Here is a 20,947-nt window from a genome sequence, read left to right as displayed (position 1 = left end):
AGTGTCATCATAGATGAGAGGTCAGGTGAGATGAACTTGCCAAGCTAATAGATGAGTCCGCTAAAAGTAACTTTTCAAGTCAATATGTATTAAGGTAAAAGTTGTTGTTAGCTTTCAAGTAATTGAATCTATGTCTTTAAACCAATAATTATAATTCTGAAAGTTGTGTTTTTGCCTAAGTAATGGTCCAGTCATCTCACATCTGAGAAGCATGGCGTTTGATTGGGGATGATGGACACATATCACTATCATTTTATGCAGGCTCTTTCCTGGAGAGGACAGCCTGCCACCCGGAGGAGACTTTGGGAAATGTTTTAGCATCTATCAGCTCCTCCACTAGTGGGACACCAGGCATCATGCTGAGGTGAACATTGTGTTTTGGGCCACTGCGGGAATGAGGAGGTAATGAAGGAAAGGAGGCATGTGTTATTTTTGGCACAGTCTGTTTTACTGCCTCGCCTGAAAACATTTATTTCTTGTCTGTTCAGGCCACACTCACCAGGCCATTTCCCCACTTGAATCTGAGATGGAAAAATCTGTTTTGGTCAGGCTGAAACCAACTTGGTTAGCCCTTGAGTCTTCATAGATTAATAATTCAGTGAACTCACATCTGAGAGAACATTTGGGCTTCATTTCACAGTGCGAAGTCGCCTTAAAATGGCAGTAATGGGAATATTTAATGTTTGAGTATCTAAACTCTTGTTAGACCAGGCTAGAAACTAGGAAATCTAAGTATGGGATTTTATAGTCATACACTAGCTGCTTTATCAGTGTTCCAAAATATTTGAATCAAAGCTAGTTTGAAAACAGTAAGATTGCATATGTCATGTTGCTGACCTGTTTGCTGCAATATTTAGATTCAAAACGTCCTAATTGTGCTTTTTTGCCAACAAAGCCAATATGCAATATATCTTAGTGGGTTTATAGTTTCTTTTTTGAGGGGTGATTTTAGGGGAAAATGTTGCCAGTCTATTCTCCATGCATGTAGTGGAAAAGAATAAGTGTGAAAGAACAACAAAAAGAAGAATTCAGTGCAATTTTCATTGTTTCATTGTACAAGCATTGGACATCGATCAAAAACATAGTAGACAAGAACAATGAGACATGAAACTTTGACATTGAGAAGATAATTAAGTGAAATAAGGCAAATTATTAAATACTTTATGTTGCACAATAACAATCTCTCCAAAAGACGCCTGGATTCATCTATGCTGGCCTTTTTTCTGGTGTGGCCTCTGGTTCTGACAGTCCACCAGCCTCCGACGCAGCTCCTCTGGCTTCTGCCTGTTCAGGATTCTCTGGGACTGACAAATAATTTTCCTCTAATTGACTCTGATTCTTTGGCACATCCTGATTTTGCTGTCCTGGGCTCTTCTGCAGAGGCTCAAAATAAGGTCTGTAAATATAAACACCACCAGCAACTCCCAGCATTGTGGCAATGGCCATCTGTGTGAAGGGTATCCTCTGTCGAAACATCCTTTCCCTCGATATGGAACCGGGAACCCCAATCAATTTATCCTTTCACTGAGTCACAAGATGATCCTGGAAGAACAGAACAGTGGTGTTAAGGCATTCAGGACACTTGAAAGGATCATGCTAGTGCAAAACATCATTGAAGTACTGGATCACAGTGTGAAGAAGTTTTCCTCCTCCTTCATCCTTCAGAGAACAGGAGGCTTCTCTTCGTGAAGAATAGCTCAATATCCCACTAACTAACAAACTAACCCAGTTCAGGACTTGTATGACAGCAATCCAAAAAGGACTGAAGCTGGTCAAAGGGTGGCCCTTCAACTTAATAAGTGTTTGATATTTATATATTGTTAGGTGTTTCTATTATTTTGTCCAGCCCCTGCATATATCCTACAGAAGCTGAATGCAGGGCCTTTATTTAATTGTAAGCTGCATTTTAAACAAGGCAAATTATATAAATTTGGGAGCACACATTGTGTTTGAAAGCAGTATTATCTAAAGGGAGAAATCATTTGACGTCAACAAATATAAATAGTCAGTCTTCACAACTAAGTATTTTGCAGTATGGACAATTATGCAATCTTTCAGATGGTAAAAATAAAAAAAATAAAAAAAATATATTGACATGATACAAGTATTTTATTGGCAACGTGGCATGATTGTATGTTCTTCATTTAAAAATATTTTGCAACATAAAACTGACCTTTCATTTAATCAGATTTACCAATTTCTCTAAAAAGTTTGTAATCTAGTTTATGAGGACTATTATTTTGAAAGATCCAGATCGGATGTCAGAGTGAGTGCCGTCTGCTGGCTTGACAGTGACCTAACGAGCTAGCTAACTGTATCGCAAGAGACATTTTGATTTTAGTGATTTAGTGGACATTGACATTCCCTACAGCAGCAATGTGCTACGAGCCAACTCACCGAAGTAATCTTTTTATCCGAAGTGGTTGAGGACACCAAACACGTTAAGACAGAAGAACACAGTGCTTGAAACGTTGTTACTGCTAAAGCGCTTATTGTTGTACCAGGACATCACGATAAGCACTCTTCTTCTTCGGTAAATTACTGGCAGACCGCAACGTAAAAGGTGCATGGCGCCACCTACTGTACTGGTGTGTGTAGTGTCATGACTTAATTGAACTATTCACTATTTCTTATTCCTGTATCCCATAGAAAATCAAAAAGAGCCCTGCTGCACCCCACACTTTCCCATTGCTATAAACTCTTTCAAATTTCATTCCCTTCCAATGTACATTTCCAAAGTATATCCACTATATCTTCTGGAACATCACAATTATCACATTTATCTGAATTACATGTTGACATTAGAAAAAGAGATGACTTCTTCTCTCTTGCTTTTCCCTTTATAGGGTTTCACCTTTATAGATTTCTATAGTAGGCTATTTCCTTTCTGTATTATCTGTATCCCATTTCTTTTGCCAGGAGTTCATGACGGCAGTTCTTATCAACAGTTTCACCTCAACCCTTCCAAATGGTACTTCCAGTATGTCGTTATCATTTAAAATTGAAGGGGTCTCTTTGGTGTCTGCTTTCTCTTTGTCATACACTATGTGGCAGGTATCCAACAAAGCTGAATAGAGCAGTTCCCATTCTGTGTCATCTTAGCATTATCATCAAAATTTCGATGATTTAATAATGGAAGGTCAAACTGACTGCAGCTGAATCTGAACAAACCACAACTTTCCCTGGCCGTTCCTCCTCAGCCTATTACAAAGTATCGTCACAATTATCTCAGCTAAGATAAATATGTTATTTATTCTTTGACATATTTCAATATTCAATTTCACCCCCACGCACATTTTGTTTATATTAGCATGTTCAATCACGCTAGATATTCAACCAAAAGCTTTTAGTGATAATAACAAATTAATTTAAATAATGTGTTTTATTTAGTAAATACGTCCGTTTTTATGATCATCGCTTCGTTCAAGCTTCAGGACTTTTATTGTGAAATCAGGATCAACATTCTACCGGAAGTGTACGTGAACCCGGAAGCGGACTGGACAAGCTCGGTGGTTCACGCCGTTTACTGTGGATAGTATTGCCTTAGGGGGACATGATAACAACAACACGTTAATAAACGAAGAGACACCTCGTTGTTCCTCCTCAGCCCGTCGCGTGAGCTCGTTTGAACAACCGGCTAACAGCTAGTGCTTACACACCCGTTTCTTCAGTTTAATTCACTTCGTCTGATTTCCTTGACATGAGAACTGTCAGCCCAACTGTTTACTTGGGAGCTTCAATGACAAATCTGACTGAACAAACCTGATTTACATCTCGCCGGCTACAGCAGCGACAGGTTGCAGTATGCTGCAGGAAGACTGCGCAGACAGAAGACTGTGGCCGTAGGAAAACACTTCGTGATGGAAACGATTCGCGCGCGCTTAAACTTTGGGAATAAAGTTGAAGATGTGAAATTGAGGAAACGAAAATCCCAACTATACAACAAGGAAGATGCAAGTCCTCTAAATAATGGTGGGCCCCTTATTTGTTACATTTTATTTTCTGCAAGTAATGCTAACGATTAAGATAATGGTAACAAGTATTGTCTCCATAAACCAGTGTGTGTTTATCTGGTAACTGATGATAACTTAAAACCTTTTTAAAACTAAACTGAAATGATGTTATTGACTCCTCAGGTGTCTTGGGAGCCAACGTTGCTCTGTTTTGTGTGGCTTTCCGCCTTGTGAACTGCTTCCTGGTCCAGACCAGCTTCGTCCCTGATGAGTACTGGCAGTCCCTGGAGGTTTCCCATCATATGGTTTTCAAATATCCTTTGGGGAAAAGTAATGTGATTATAATCTCTGTGACTGTGCTGCTATTACTGGTTATTAGGGATGCAACTTAATCAAATGAATCAATTAATCATTTAGCCTATAAAATGTAAAACAAATGCCAGAGCCCAAAGTGATGTCTTAAAACTGCTTACTTAGTCTGACCAGTAGCCATTAATCCAAAGTATTCATTTTGTAATGGTATCAAATGGAGAAAAGCAAGCAAATCATAGCAATTTGATAAATTACTAAAACGATTCATTTATTATCAAAATTGATACATTTTCTGTTGACTGACTAATTGATTAATCGACTAATCGTTTCCGCACTATTGGTCATTAATATTATTATTATATGTTTAAATAATTGTTACTATTATGCTGTTACAACCTTGACAGTTTCACTTATGGGTATCTGACCTGGGAATGGAAGGAAGGAATAAGAGGATTCTCCTACCCGCTCCTCTTTGCATTCATATACAAGATATTACACTTTATAAACTATGACTCAGTTTATCTCTTGGTAAGTCCATATCTTTCACTACTTAAGACAATTTTTTTTATCAGCATATTTATGACCAGATTAATTTCTTGTGGTCACGTTGTTTCACTAAACCTGGTCTGACCGGTTCTGCAGATTTGGCTTCCACGAATAATTCAAGCTCTGCTGGCTGCGTTTGCAGATGTGAAGTTTTACCTGCTCATCCAAACACTGGAAAATCAAGATGTTGCAAAGTGGACGGTAAAGATTTAGCCTGTTTATGTTCCAATTCATCTCATTCACCAAACTGCCCTTTTTGTCTGTTTTGATTCCATTCAGGGCTTCTGCATTTGCAAGATACACAGGCATCGTCTTACTTTGTTTTTTATCAAAAAGCTAAAGTCCTTGCACTCAAAACTTAAATATAAAGCATCAATGAAGAGGAAAATGAAGAGAATGTATTCCGTAAATAGAAAATAAACAAAAGGAAGGTGTAAAGCATGCAAAACATAATGAGCAACAAAGAAAACATATTGGTGTATCATACTTTCATCCATGCAGAAGTTAATTCTAAATATTTACCTTTTTTGTTAAGCCCCCTTTTGCTTTATATTTTATGGCTTGAGTGTAAGGACTGAAGTGTTTTGTGTTGTTTCATGGAGTCTTAACCCTCTGTTTCATCTTGTTTGCGTCTCCAGTTCTTCTGCCACCTCTGCTCCTGGTTCTCGTGGTTCTGCTGCACCCGGACCATGACCAACACCATGGAGACGACGCTCACTACTCTGGCTCTGTTTTACTTTCCCCTGCCAGGCTCCAAAACACACAGCAGGTCGGAGCCCACTGAACGTTTAACCTTTCTCATTTTGAATCACATTCATCTCCAAAATAGATTGTATACAAAACCATTGTTGATGTTTTTTTTTTTTTTTGCAGTAAAAAATATTTGAGCCTGGTCGCCTTGGCAGTCATCGTTCGCCCGACAGCCCTGATCGTTTGGCTTCCTCTGCTGATCTACCATTTCTGGCAGGAAGACAACAAGCTCAGACTCATTACTCGCCGCTGCGTTCCCATCGGGTTCGTACTTTCACTCTGCTTCTTCTGCAGTTTCTCCTTTTATCTGTATTCCATAATCCTCTGTCTCATTTGCAGGGCTTTGACTGTTGGGATCTCAACATTAATTGACTGCCTGTTCTATGACAAGGTAAGAACTATTTATAGTATTCCCATGATGTTACATGCTTTTCCTACCAATATGGCGTTTTACCATATACACAGCTCATTGGCTGTCATTTGATTATAATCACCTTTTAATTTATTACAATCAGCTGTTATTTTCCTACCAAGAGGGCTGTGTGTCGATGTAACAGAATACTATGAATTGAGTCTGAGTAATTTGTGAATTGCAATAATTGAATTGCCTCTTCTGAAGTCAAGTGCATATCTAACAGTAGTCCTCTGTTTGACAGTGGACTCTGGTGCAGTTCAACTTCCTGAAGTTTAACGTCCTGCATGGTGTGGCTGAGTTCTACGGCTCCCATCCCTGGCACTGGTACTTCACTCAGGGGTTTGCAGTTGTGATCGGTCCTCATCTTCCCTTCTTCCTTCATGGATGCACCGTAGCTTCAAAAAGATACAGAATACTGCTGGTAGCGCTAGTCTGGACAATAATGGTTTACAGGTAAAGTATTTGTGTTTTTACCCCTGGTTACATGTAGTGTAGACACTTTATAAAGACAAACTGACATATTGAATTCTTTTATCCAGTTTGCTTCCTCACAAGGAGTTCAGATTCATCTATCCTGTTCTGCCGTTTTGCATGGTGTTTTGTGGTAAGTGCCTGATTTCAAATTAAAAGTCTAGTTTTTCATGGTCATGAACAGCCAGACAAGACATTTATATTGATCGTATGTTTGTTTTTTTTGTGCTCAATGGCTACTACAGGTATATCTTTGGCAAATTTGAAAACGTGGAGGCGAGCTGCTGCCTACGGCTTGCTGGTGACCAACTTGTTTCCAGCTCTGTATACCGGCCTGATACACCAGCGAGGCACTCTGGATGTCATGAGCCGTCTGCAGACAGTGTGTGACATCAGCAGCGTCCCGGCCCGTCCCCAGCCAGACGTCCTCTTCCTCATGCCCTGTCACTCCACTCCCTTCTACAGGTACGCTGCTCCAGACCAGTGGGACAGTTTGCAAGTTAGGAGCTGCACAATGGAACTTGAATGGGGGTTCGGTATTTTTTAATTCCATGGGAGAGTTGTGTTATTTAAAATTGAAGTGTTTCTGATATTTCTCATGCTTATAATTCAGTGCCACTGCTGTCCACTTCAAATTCTCCTGCGTCCTTCATATGCAGCCGTACCTGCTTCGAACTGAGCTCAATTAAATGCACAAATCTAGAGTAATAACAAAATAATTCCTGTTGTTTAAATATTCCTTCACAAAATTGTATCAAAAAAACTACAAAATACTTGTGGCAAAAATGTATTGAAAATATATTTACTTTGCATTTTCAAAATACAGATTTGGAAAATAAATTGCTTAATGGTAATGATTATTATCTTATGCCACACTCATATAGTTGAATTTGCTACCTTGGATCTTACTTGACCCGACTTTTCCAACCTAAAGAACCCACTTGAATGCCGTCAACTCATAATTTGATCAGGATACACCTGCCAGTCAAATGCAGCACCTGACGGTCCGTTCTCCTTGCAGCCACATCCACTGCCCAATAAGGATGAGGTTCCTCGAGTGTCCTCCAGATCTCGGAGAAGAGGGTTATGTCGAAGAAGCTGCGAGATTCTTTGACGAACCTCTAAATTGGCTGAGGATTTCATTTCCATACAAGTCCTCTCTGCCGACTCACCTGGTTTTGTTTGATGTTTTGGAAAAGGTAAGATGTTTTATAGGTGGTAATTCTGCACAGTTATATAATTTGTGGAAATGTCTTATAATTGTGCTTATTTTACCATTTGGTTTTTTTTACCATTCCAGGAAATCTCTGCGTTTTTGGAAGGGAATAAATTTGTGAGGACAGCAGAGATATTTCATACTCATTTCCCTGAGGGAAGAGTTGGAGGAAGCATCTTTATTTATGAAAGGCACTGACAGACTCTGGAACAATGACAATTTATTTTCCTTATTGAGAATGTTTCATGATATTTGCTTCTGAAATAAATCTTTTCAGCTGAAATGTTATGATTTTTAAAATGTCACTGGTCAGACAAACTTGTGAAAGATTATTATTCAGGATCAAATTTAGTCATGGTGAACTTACTTTTTATTGGGAAACATTTTTTTTCCAACACATCTAAATGTCAAATTAAATTGCCAGCTCCAGTAAAAACGAGTTATATGTGGAATGTTAGAAAACAGCATTTAACTTTGAAAGCAAACTGCAACCATGTCAAACAAAGCTGTCCTTGTAGCAGCAAATAAAACAATTATGGGGCTGAAAACAGAAACATCCAAAATATGACTTACATCATTACATTGCATTTTTGTCTAGGTTTAACAGTCCACAACAGTTATGTTTCCAATTAACATTTTTCCCCAAGTCATTTTTAATGACAGTTGTCATGTTTAATGACAGTCATGTGGTTGAGGGTAAGATCCATGGTGTTTCAACATGAAATCTTCAGCAGGTCCATAGTGATTTGGCCACAAAAATAACATAACTAAGACTGATTCATGTCCACATTTCTTAAATGCACTCATAGATAAGTTTGTAAATATTACACAGCTTGTAAAATCTTTCAAAAAAAAAAAATCCCAAACTGATCTAACTGCTGTCCTGATAGTCCTGAAGATCACACTGAAGTTGGCTGCCACCTGCCCTGTATTCCCGCATAATGCTCTAGTTCCATTCTTACCACAATAATTTAAATGCAAGTAGCATTATTTGCACGACATAAAAAATATGCCACATTTTACACTCTAACCTAGTTAGGATTACTTCACTAAACACAAAAAGCTTGAGGACATTCAGTAGCATTAAAAAGTTAACTTTGTGCAAAATTACAAAAAAAAGGACTTTCAATCTAAATAAAACCAAAAATAGAATTTGCAACTATGATCAGGTTAAGCCTATGTAGATATTTTTCAATATTTTGGATCAAACGGCATAGGGCCCAGCTCTATTTTGACGTCAGCCATGTGTCTGTCTGCGTTCCTTCCTGATCTGCTCCACTTCTTCTCTCTCTGTGGTCGGGGGCGAGCCTTCTGCTGCTTACGCTGCTGCTGCTTCACCCGGGGCTCCTCTTTAGCGTCTGGTCTGTCAAAAGGCCTGCTGTGGGATTGCAGATAAAAAGTAAATGGCCAAGTATCAGAGTGATGTGTTTTGCACTCATATAAAATATGCAGAACTTGGAGCATTATTATGGAAGAAGGGAGGAGGCTTACCTTGGACCGTAGTTTTTTGAGTAAGTATCTCCAAAGAAGTGCCTGTACACGTACTCGTCGAGGTCTTCGAACACGTCATCATCAAGGCCGTGATACTCATGCATGTCCTCCAGGTAGTCTTCCACGCCACTGACAAAGTCTGTGAACAGCATCTGGTCGTGGATAAACACGCCGTTACGGAAGAAGTTGTTGATGAATTTCTCCAGCTCTTTCCAGTGGCGGAAGTGGTCGACCTCTTGCTGGAGGTAGCTTTGAAGGAGCTGGTGGAACTCGTCCGCTCTTATCGGCTCCATGGCTATGTTGAAGAGGCTCATGGATTCTTGGTAGGCACAGTCGAAAACCCCAGAACAACCCTTGGGAGCGGTTTTGTGGGCGTCCTGATCTTCCTGAACTTTACTCCCTGATTTTCGAGTGTTGTGGTTGCTCTGGAAAGAGTCGTCTGTGGGTTTGTGTGGGTGTCTGTGGTGCGGCTTGTGGGACCTGTGCTGCCATGACTCCTTTGCATCCTTTTCGCCAGATCTCCTGCTGTAAGACCCTCTGGCCTTGTTAATGAAAGTCGAGGCTGAGTCCTTGAAGTGGCGGAAGGTTGATTTGACAGAATCAGAGAATTTCCTCAGGTTCTCCTTCACAGCCTCCTTGGCTTTCTTGATCTGCTCCTTGTGGTGGTGAACAAACTCCTTGGTAGAGTTCTTGACAGCATCAAATGTCTCTTTCACCTTCCCTGCCATGCCATCTTTTGTTTTTTTAACTTTGGACTGAGTGTCTCCTTTGGCCCTCTCTTCTTTGGTTTCCACGTACAGCCTCTCCCACAGGTCAGAGCGTTGCTGCTCAAAGCTGAGTTTCTTTTCCAGCTCCATCAGACGGGACTGTAGCTCTTCTGTCTCTGCGTTGGCTTCCTCTCCGGCCGCAGTGCTGTGACTGCTCAGCTGAATCAACTCTTTCCTCAGCTGGTCTGTATCCATCCTCTCCTTGTGAAGCTCCTTCCTCAGTGTCTGGATTTCGGCCATCAAGCTTTCCCTCTGGCCTCGGAAGCTCCGGATCAGCTGCTTCTCCTCCTCCAGCTGGTCTTTCAGCCTCTGGTTTTCCGACAGTAAGGAGTCGGCGCCAGCTCCTCTGTCCTCGAGGTCTCTGATCTTGGAGCGCAGGTTTCTCAGTTCCTCCTGCAAGGTGGACAGGGACTTTTCTTCACGATCCAGGGAGTTCTTCAACAGCTGGTTCTCAGCTGTCAACTTCTGCTGCCAAGATGCCATGTTAGTCCTCTCCTCAGTCATCTGTTTCAGCTGCATTTCCAGGTCTTCCCTCTGGGCCTTATTGGGAAAAGGTTGGGGACAGGAACGAATTATGGCTCATAAAAGTCGTGGTTAAACTGGTGATTCATTTTTGGGTCAAAATGTTCACTGAATGAAAACAATCATTCTGCCTCTAAGGAGGTGAACAATAAAACAAAATGCAGCAGCAAATTGTATTTTGTTGCAGCAATGATTTGAAACTCATAGTATCCTCCCAAAACATAATTTGTTATAACATTTATATTTATTCTGTATTTGCTTTATGTCTTCAAAGTGCAACATGGACTTGCAGGTTACCTGAATCTGCGCCTGCTTGAATCTGAGCTCCTGGTTCTCGTTTGTAACCTTCTCCATTATTCCTGGGAGTGACTCCATTATGTCGCGCTCATCTCGGTCTGCTCTCTCAATCACTCTCTAAATGTGTGGAAACACCATCACCAATGTGAGCACAAGCACTCTGGTGAGAAGCTCCACTCGCTTAAAGCGGAGTCTTAAACTTCAGTGTTCATATAATAAAGGGGATTTCACGAGCTTCAGCATTTCCAAACAGGGAGAACAGGTGCTTTCCAAAATAGGACCGTCATGTAAATAAGAGCCTCTGGGCCACTTCATGTAGACTAACCCAAAGGAAATACTGGAGCACACTATTTTCAATTATATGCTTAATTTAGTTCATTTTCATAATAGTTTAGCTTGATTATATAATATAAATGAAATATAGATATAAATAAGATGCATTTTATGCAAGACAGACAAGTCACAAGCATGGTGCAAAATGGACTGACTGAGTATTGTTACATTCAGCTGCGAATGAGTTTATTATGATTTATGAGTTGTTGGCTTATCAGTTAAACTTCATGTCACTGACCTGGCTTGTGAAAATATGTTCTTTCAAACGCTGTTGAAGCAAATCCCTGACATCACCAAGCTCATTCTCTCTGATTTTCTCCACGGTTTTCTGCCTCTCTTGAATCTGGACTGTGCCTGTAAAATAAATAAGAGAATGGCTTCAGAACAAGAATGTTAAAGTCTTGAGTCGCCCGGCCAAAACCCAGACTTGAATCCCATTGAAAATCTATGGGGATGACTTGAAGATAGCTATTCACAGATGCTTCCCATTCAACTTGATCAAGTTTGAGCAATTAGTTATTTCTGTATTTCATCTTCAGCAATTTTGCAAATTAGGATACAGTGCATTCCATTCTACTTACTTTCTATTATAAGCGCATTTTCTGCATCAGCAATAACATCGGTGGATTCTTCCAATTCTATACGGCAAGTCTCTTACCATAGAAGTGACCAAAACCCATGCTGATGGCTATGACGAGGGCCAGCAGGATACATTTGTTGAGGATGCCACCGATGTGGCCTTGCAGTGGGGGGGCAGTGGGCTGTACTTCAGCCTGCTCCTCCTGCTGCACCTCCTCTCCGACCTCCTCCTCCTCCTCACTTGGGCCAGACTCCAGTGCCTCTTCCTCAGGCTCCGTTGCGACGCTGGTGGTATTCTTCCTCAACCTCCGTCTCCGTACAACAGGCGTGGCGCTCTCCACTGCCTCATCCTCACTGCTGCTGGAGTGTGACACTGCAGGCTGCTGCACTGGGAAAACTACAGCAGAACACATAATTTAATTTGCAGTGGTTACATGTTGAAAATGAATTAATGAAGAAGTCCAAACAAACTTAACATGCTTGGAAACCATGCATAAGTAATTCAATCGTGCACAAAACAAATACCACTTGAAATATGACCACAACAATAAATTGATTCAGTAACACGATTTATGATCAGAATGGACAAATAAATATTCCTAACAAGTCTTTATTCACTACTGTGTTTCTCAAATGCTTTCGAATACATTAAGCAGAAGGCAGCCAATACAAAACAGATTCAAATTAAACCAAACCAAAATGGAAAAACAACGGTGCTCCCAAATTCTACTCTCCCTCTGATTACTGTATGGTTTGTTGATGGTATTATCTCAATTCTCCAAAAAGAAAAACTGCATGGTTTCACCAAATTCACACCTAAAAATTTGCACATGCACAAAAGTATCAAACACACAAAACAAGTTATCTTAGTTTTCTGGTTTCTGGCTTTGAGAACTTCTGATGTTCACAAATCTGTGCCCTAGACCATGGGAATAACATTTATCAATTCTCAAATTAATATTTAGATATTAATAACACTTATAATCTTAGTCAGACAGACCTAAAAAAAGACCCACACATGCACACACATTTAGAGAAAGAGTGAGTGAAACCACACACGATTTTCTTTCCCCACTGGCAGTTGCAACATGCTTTAAAAGAAGCACAACTAGTCACTAGACACCATCAGACAGCATTTGTTCCTGGCAGCAATTTATCGGGGTTAGCTCTGCACATTGCTGAGCAAGATGAGCATACTATCATATTCACTCCAATATCAATTAGGCCACCTGGGAGAGAGCGGCTTCCAGACAGCTGGCTTTTCAGATGGTAGCCTAACTTCCACAGACTCTGTGGAAGCGTCCACTGATTCAACGTCAAACCTGCTTTGGGAAGGGAAAAACAGGCAGGGGGAGAAATGTTTTGTGTTGCAGTGTTTCTCTCTTTGCCGTCGCTTTGTGTCCCTGTGCTACTACTGGAATTTTGGCTGTAAGTGGAAATCAAATCCGCTTGTCTAATGAGAACATAGGGACGTTATTGTGTTATATAGTACAGAGTGTGTAGTGCTGCAGTCCTACCAGTCTCGGCAGCGGAGAAGGCGTACTGGCTGCTGGAGGAGGTGCCCAGGTAGAACTGCTCATTGGCTGCTGCCTCTTCCTCCACTGCTGCATGCTCATCGTCCTTCATGTCCCCTAAAGTCACAATGTCTGAGTGGTCACTGGAGGACCACAGTGTCACATGCTCTTTCCCCGCGGTGCCACCTCCAGCCTGGAGAGGATACGTTCAAGATGGTTGGTACAGAGACTGGCAAGAGGGCGTCATGGGGTTTCAGCAGAATGTAGTGAAAACCCTGCAGATTATTTTCATGGTCTTCTCACCTCAGCAGCAGACAGTGTCTCGTCTAAGGTTTGTTCTTTCAGAGTGTCGTCATGGGAGTCACCGCCCCTCTCTTCGGCACACCCAGCTGAAATGGAAGAACGTAATGTCAATACCTGCTCACATAACAGAGAGGAGATGGCCAGACCTCTTTTAAAGCTGACACATACTGCTAACTGGCATTAAACTTAATATGTAGTCATTTTTCATGTTGCTGTTTTGTCATTTGCTGTTATTTTGTCTACCCCCTGTATATGTCCCTGTATATATGCCCAATAAGGGGACGACTGAGCATCTGATGATCCTTACCTCCAGGCAGAGAGGCAGGTGGGTCCTGCAGCTGCGGCTCCACAGCAGGACTCTCCAGCAGCTCAGTCCCATATTCCACTGCCGCCTCCGGGCCCAGGGTCTCAATATCTGAACCCTACAACACAATTGCAGACATAAATTACAACTGGGCGAGAATGAAGGTATTAGAAAAATCTAATTTATGAGCCCAACCTTTTTAGATAATTGGTGATAGATTTATGTCTAAGACATACAGACATAAGACAGACATACTCCATCCTTATCGATAACATGTTGTGCTACAGTAGACTCCATGTTGCTTCTGTGCTCATAACTATATTTTGAGTTTTCAGGATGTTTTACCATGAGAAAGGGTGTCATGTACACAATGTAATATCAGTGGACTATACATGCTACATGGACACAAGCAACCCCCCTCCCCACCACCTTAAAAACATAAAATAATAATTAAATGAAGATGGGTGGGATCAGAGATCAAGAAACATGATTCATACCTCATTACTTATAATAGTCCAGCCACAAGAAGACTCTGCATCACTCGAGGTCTCCGACATTGCTGTCAGTTGTCAGCAATAAAAGGATCTACAGGAAAAAAAAAAGGTTAGTTACTGTGTAGACTACAATGTGTTATGATGATGAATATTTTTTTTAAAGACTGAAATGCCTAGTGAGTTCAGATGTTGAGCAATATGCCTAAACATAAAGTAGGTCAATGATATGACACAAGCCGAAAAGTTCATACATATTATACCTACATGTCTCCCCTTGCATAATTGTGTGAGTAGGAATTGCGCAAATTTCAGTGTATGGAAGGGGGAGTGTCTTGGCAGTGGCAAACTGCCAGGCGTCACATATAAGGCAATATGGGCTGGCTTGTCCTGCAGTTGTGGGCTTCACCCTGCCTCCACCCTTTTACTCTGCTGCTCAAACTCTGGCTGCTAAACTGCAACATGTCGGTGCACTGGAATCCCACTTCCAGGCCTCTGATTACTGTAAGCTTAAGTTTGCTCTTTGACCTAAGAAATCAAGGCCAGTTGTGCACAAAAGATTTTCAGAGCTGTGGGGCAATCAGTGAACTATACACACTACTTGGACACAAGCTAAAATAAAAAGCATAGCTACAAAAAACATCCATAATATAGAAAGAAATCCCACTTCCCAGGCTTCAAACAGACCAGTGATGTCACTGTTACTTTGTCCTTTATTTTCTATATGTCTGTCAGCTTGTTCTGACCACATGTTAACATTGTAGCAATTTCAAAAAAGGCAAGATGATAGAGCAAGTGTGGTGATAAAATCTGTTGGACTGTTTGACTATAATCATTTTATTACTGCTTCTATTTTTGGCTGGGCCAGCAAGTGGCAGCAGCCACAGCTGGCGACCAACCCAAGAGGTCGGTTGGTCTGAGTTGGACAAGTTTGATGAGTTCAACAAAATTAACAAAATGTTAAACTAAACACCAAACCCAAATCTGTGTAAAGCCTGACATCTATAGGTACAAAGCATGCTACTGAAATTGCCATCTGCTATTGGCTGGTCTTTGGTGCCAGGTGATGTCACCACCTGTTGTACTCTGTAGAAGGTGACATCACCTGGCACCAAAGACAACAAACAAATCAAAGAAACAATGTGAATCATAATGTTGGCAATGAATAGGCCTTTTATTAACACTAAAGATCAAAACTGTAAATGCTGTCAGTTAACAAGAATTTCACACGATCGATTTGGAGATAAGCCTTTGAATTGGACCTTCTTGGGTAATTTGACCTCTGGCTCTGCTCATCACTCAACAATGTAGTCAATTTTGGTATATATATTATATTTCATTTCAGACCAGAATGGTTTAGCCACCACTAGGCACGTCTAGTCTGCTCCTGGCTGCCCCCTGGAGGAAGGACATGCCTTGGATGGGTCAAATGCAGAGACTGAATTTCACCGACCACCGTCAGCATGTGTGTGTGTGTGTGTGTGTGTGTGTGTGTGTGTGTGTGTGTGTGTGTGTGTGTATGGTCGCTGCATGCAAGTGTTGTGGTGTGTTGTGTGACACAATAAAGACAAGCTTGCTTGTCCGATTTTCTTCTTAGTCTTGTTTCACTGGCCAACTCCTCCAATACAGTAATCAGTAGGTGCCACTGAGTTTTTTGCTAGCACTGTCACCGACATAATGCAAGATCCAATTTTGTTACAAACACAATGCACTATCCCATTTTTCTACTTACATTTATTAACTTTTATGTTAGGGCTGTTTAAACGGTTGGCCAGCCTGACCAGCTAACTAGCCCAGTAGCATCGATTCCTGGAAGTGTCCAAAAAGACCAGCATGACCAGCCAAAACCACCACTAATAATAATAATTATAATAATAATAATAACTGGTCTACGCTGTTTTTTTCAACAGGGTAACGCGCACCCTTATTACCTTTTTATTTCTAAATCAGAGACACTTGGGACTGATTACCTGTCTGGGTCAATTAATTGGGTGTAAACAAACAAGCAGACAGACAGAAACAGCGCCCACTAGCGAGCCGCAGACCCCAAAACCTGGCAGATGATGCCACACAGTGCGGCCTATGACTGTAAAACACCATAATGTTTACTTTAGGCAGCGCAACTGCCGTTACAAGCTAACGTTAGTAACGTCTGTTACCTAGCAGTTACCATAAATAGCGGTATTAATGGGTCTTAACTAACTAGTAACGTCACCTTTCTGTGTATTGTTCGTGCATATCTAATTAACGTTAGAGCATGACGTTGGTTAACGTTTGCGGCAGCTCGACAGCATGAACCGTCAATTTTTGAAACTAACGAAGTTAACTTACCCGAAGCTTGATGCCCAACGATGAGGCAGTTGATTACAAGCTGTTGCAAAATTATTGCAGTATGCCCTCAGCCTAAGTTACCCATTAACAACACTGCGAAGCCGACAAACTGTGGCTATGAATGGGAAATGTAGTTTTATGGTAGAATAGCCGACGACTGTGCGCACGCGTCCCCCAAACTATTGGAACGACGTTTCCCACGGTGCTGATAGTCAGTCACGTGACCAAACAGGCTCAGCAAGGGTGGAGCAAATTGTGAAACAAAAAAAAATGCGTCCCCGACCAAAACATAAACAAGGAAGTGTGACAACGCAACGTTTAATGAAGACGAGAAAATTCTAACTTGTCACATGTCTGCAATGCTGCAGCCTTGACGGACATGACAACGGTGTTTGGCAAACGCTACACATACAGGGAAAACGTTATACTTAACAGAATGCACGTGCTCGTCGTTGTTATGTTGTGAACTGTAGGCGCCAAGATTTCACAGTGTTTCGTCTAGATTTCTGCCAGGAAAACAACCGGTTGATAAACAAAGAGCAACGTTTTACCAGTTATATTGGTTCTCCCGCCTGGCAGGCTGGCGCTCTCGGTGGATGACATGCGACCGAAGAAAATAAGGCACGAGACATGACCTGTAGCCTGTAGTAAAAATTTCACTTTCATCTCTTTAAAGTCACTATAACTATTGTTTGTCATTAAAAACCTATCAAATTCTTCTGTTAAATACACCAATTTGATCCTCGTTTAATTCTGAAGCGAAAGTATAACACTGGAAAACACTAACAATAGGCTACTTAAACAAAATAAGCACGCATGTTTTTCTTTAGTTATATGTAGGCCTATGCCTGCTTCATTCCGAAGGACAGTAGCCCTAATCTCAGCAGTCCAGTAGGTAGTCAGTCAGTAGGCTATAGGGTCGATAATATGATCTGTGTTGTTAATTTATATCAGCAGAGGTCAGTGTTGTCAAGGCTATGCCATATTGCCCTGCCCTTCCCTTCCTCATTGGGCGCCAGGGAAACATACAGGGGCGCTACTAGGAATTCTGGGTGCCCCACTCAATTTGTAATCCAGTATGTGTGTGTGTGTGTGTGTGTGTGTGTGTGTGTGTGTGTGTGTGTGTGTGTGTGTGTGTGTGTGTGTTGGGTGACTTGCAAATAGATTCAATTCATTGGAATTATTGAAAAGGCACGGAGGGGAGGGAGCATGACAATGTGTTTCTATAGGACAATCTATATGACACCTAATGTGTCACAAACTATAGGAAAGAAACAAAATATCTCACTTTGGTGTTACTCCCTCACATCACAGTGTCATTATTATTATTATGGAGCCCAGGAGCAGCTGCGGTTGAGAAAAACATATACTTTAACGCCACGACACTGGGGCACAAGATGATATGGTGTGTGCACGAGACAGACCTCATGCTCTCTGACTGGTTAAGTTGTTACACAAATGCCCATACTTTATCAAAATGTGTGTGCGCTTTTTAAAGTGTGCTCAATTTAGTTTATTCAGCAAGTTGAAATTGAATTCACTGAATTAGTTGAATTTACTTGATTGCACTGATTTAGTTTAATTAGCTGGATATTTTGTTGAATAGAGACATATTTAGTTGAATGAGGCTTTTGATAAAGTACAATGGATAGAGATTTGTTGATCAAGTTTTACTTAAAAAGTTATCAAGGCATTCCCTGCTGACAACGCTTGTGATCTAAAGTGTCATTGTTATTAAGACACAATTGACAAGGACACTCTGAGCTAATGGGCTATACAGTCAGGGGCGGAAATTACGGGGGGGACAGGGGGGTCCGGGCCCCCCCTTCCTGGGACTAACAGAGAGTTGTCCCCCTCAATATATCATTGTAAACATAACTATATAATTTTAAATAATATAATAATATGCATTGAAAGCACTTGTGCTAATTATAGACGCAAAACAATGCGTTTTTAAGTTTCGAAAGATTGCGTCCCCCCCTCATACGCCTCACAGTGGTTTGGTCCACTGCCTACCTGCCTCCCCGAACCCCCACACACACACATTAGCCCTCGGTACGAGTGTCTGTGGAGGATCTGTGGAAGTGTGTCAGTGGTGGCAGACCTCCAGTAAGAAGCTACTTTGCAAAGGTTAACTTAAAACAAAGGATGTGTCAGACATTTTTCTTTACTTCTACCACTCAATAGAATAAAACACATTCACAATTGTAACCAGACTACATTTTGTTCCGTTACCTCGCGGTTGAATCTTGTGCGTCAGCGTGTTGGTACGGAGCCGCGTCTCCTAATGCATGTATGTGTATGGAGGCAGGAAGTCTGTCCACAATTAAAATCATCATAACTCACTGAATTTTCGACCGATTTTCAAGCGGTTTGGTTTGTTACAAATGCCAGACATGTATTTATGATACAGGATACTTGGTTAAATTAAAATGCCGGTTTTCATAACAAAATACTTTATCTTTTGTAGATGGTAACAGTAATATTTCTATAATATAATATTTAAGATTAACTTACCCTACGTAATTAGGTTCTAAGTATATTATTTTTTTCTTACTGCATGTAAAATGGCTGCCACTATGTTATTTTGTTCATAATTTTGGAAATAAATTAAATTTTAAATTTATTGAAATAAAGTTTCTGGCAGGCTTCATAGCGTTCTGGACTTTTACACATTAACAGCAAAACATTAGAGATCTGCTTTTTCGGGAAAACTAAATCTAATTAGGCATATATTAGCTTTAGTTCAGTTAATGGGTGTTGCATCTCACCTACTACTGTAAATAACCTGCATGCTGTGTGTGTGTGTGGGGTGTGTGTGTGTGTGTGTGTGCCTATTTGTCAGCCAGTCAGTTAAAATGGCAGAGAAAAGAAAAACAGACATCCGATCATTTTTCAGTGCACCGAAACGCCAAGTAGAAAGACCCCAGTAATATCAAAGGCAATTTGATAAAATCTTCATAAGAAAGGAATGAAGTGCTTATGGAAATGTTTCATAATGGACCTCTATATACATTTAATACAACAGTACTTTTGGCGGCACCTTTGGTGTCCCCTTCAGGAATTGCTCTTGAGAAATTTTTCTGTTTATTGTCCCCCCCAACAGTGAAATGAAATATCCGCCCTTGTATACAGTCATCAATATGTAGACTTGAGGGATGTTATAGAAAGTTGATCAGTTGCAAGGATTTATATTGGTCAACAATTTGCAGTTCTCCATCTCCAGATCACAGAGAAGTGGTTGGTGCAGCTGGACTGGCTCTGTATATTAATGTATTACAACTACAACCCACTTCTGTTAGGTAGATGAAGGAGCAGATCAGGTACAATAACATCTCATTCGATTTCACTACAGTCAACAACTCATTTAACTTTCAGTAACATCTAATTGCACTTCAATAACATTCCATTTCACCTCAATATCATCTCAGTACGTTGAAGATCAATATATATTTTAACCTGACCAAAATAGCATGCAACAACCATCACTGTTTTTGTCCATAACTTAGCTAAGTTAGACTAACCAGCAGCTATAGACAGACATTAACGTATGACACCCACACAGAACTGTACAGCTAGTGCAGCACAGATAGAGCTGGTAGGGATTGTTTCCTGTTGAAAGACACTTCAGCTAGTTGATGCTTGCTGACACAGAGGCTTGAACCTCGGTCCTCCAGTTACTCACTATATTACCCCGACATGACACCTACTCTCAGGCCTTTACCTAGTCCACAACATCACACACAATAACATCTGATCTCACGAAGATCTCCAACAGGCAAATGGGACAGTTGACCCTTCTGACAACAATGAGCAAAAGCAAACTGTCAAGAAAAAGTACACAATTGTTTTCCTCAGTGATCTCATCTGTCTTTTGAACCAGCACAGGAACTGAGTGACTGTTTAACACCTGAATGAAAGAAATGAAAAAATAAAATACAACTGTAGACGAGTTGCTATTTCTATACTTTTATTTGAACTGGGAATCAGCCTTTTTCATAATTAACCACTGTATAAAATCTCCAAGCTAAACATCATTTTTGGCAGAAACATTCTTGCAAGTAATTTTGATGAGGGACAAAGACAAACTGACAAAATATACCAAAACATTAACACAAAATATCAGAAAACCATTATAATTACAAAAGGTACATTCAATTTTCAAGACTTGACACCTGCTTTCACTTCAAAAGGTGGAGCAGCAGTGGGTTCCCCTGAGTTTAACTGTAAATGACCCACAGCGCCCCACCTTTGCAGCTGAAGCCATCTGAGCCTTAACAGAACACAATGTTACTGCAGAAGGGACAACAGAGCAAGTCAGCTCATACACAAACCAAGCTCTACATCTTATC

General features: G+C 40.8%; 3 protein-coding genes across 4 annotated transcripts; 1 reads left to right on the top strand and 2 right to left on the bottom strand.

The window, feature by feature from the left end:
- Positions 1-1,026: 1,026 nt before the first annotated feature.
- pigbos1 (PIGB opposite strand 1) lies at positions 1,027-2,531 on the bottom strand. Its single transcript, XM_071910307.2, has 2 exons — positions 2,398-2,531; positions 1,027-1,542 (listed from the first exon to the last, which is right to left on the bottom strand). Exon 2 carries the CDS (start codon positions 1,474-1,476, stop codon positions 1,207-1,209), a length of 270 nt encoding a protein of 89 aa, XP_071766408.1. The 5' UTR covers positions 1,477-1,542; positions 2,398-2,531; the 3' UTR covers positions 1,027-1,206.
- Positions 2,532-3,499: 968 nt separating this feature from the next.
- pigb (phosphatidylinositol glycan anchor biosynthesis, class B) lies at positions 3,500-7,962 on the top strand. Its single transcript, XM_071910288.2, has 12 exons — positions 3,500-3,972; positions 4,137-4,266; positions 4,676-4,793; positions 4,908-5,012; positions 5,450-5,580; positions 5,685-5,825; positions 5,901-5,952; positions 6,218-6,429; positions 6,516-6,580; positions 6,693-6,912; positions 7,469-7,646; positions 7,748-7,962. Exons 1-12 carry the CDS (start codon positions 3,861-3,863, stop codon positions 7,859-7,861), a joined length of 1,578 nt encoding a protein of 525 aa, XP_071766389.2. The 5' UTR covers positions 3,500-3,860; the 3' UTR covers positions 7,862-7,962.
- A 9-nt stretch (positions 7,963-7,971) lies between these two features.
- ccpg1 (cell cycle progression 1) lies at positions 7,972-16,685 on the bottom strand. Of its 2 annotated transcripts, XM_078282921.1 has the most exons (11): positions 16,596-16,685; positions 14,271-14,358; positions 13,777-13,891; positions 13,470-13,555; positions 13,170-13,359; positions 12,882-12,977; positions 11,732-12,049; positions 11,312-11,427; positions 10,741-10,857; positions 9,155-10,461; positions 7,972-9,041 (listed from the first exon to the last, which is right to left on the bottom strand). In XM_078282921.1, the coding sequence occupies exons 2-11, from the start codon at positions 14,328-14,330 to the stop codon at positions 8,855-8,857; spliced, it is 2,592 nt and encodes an 863-aa protein (XP_078139047.1). In that variant the 5' UTR covers positions 14,331-14,358; positions 16,596-16,685; the 3' UTR covers positions 7,972-8,854. The 2 variants fall into 2 exon arrangements, with proteins under 2 accessions (XP_078139047.1, XP_071766388.1); XM_071910287.2 differs by lacking the exon at positions 12,882-12,977 and having other exon boundaries at positions 7,973-9,041.
- Positions 16,686-20,947: the final 4,262 nt, after the last annotated feature.

The sequence above is a fragment of the Centroberyx gerrardi genome, chromosome 1 (genome assembly GCF_048128805.1).
Source record: "Centroberyx gerrardi isolate f3 chromosome 1, fCenGer3.hap1.cur.20231027, whole genome shotgun sequence".
Lineage (NCBI taxonomy): Eukaryota > Metazoa > Chordata > Actinopteri > Beryciformes > Berycidae > Centroberyx > Centroberyx gerrardi.
The sequence above is the reverse complement of the archived record's forward strand: the minus strand, read 5'-3'. Positions and strand labels throughout refer to the sequence as shown.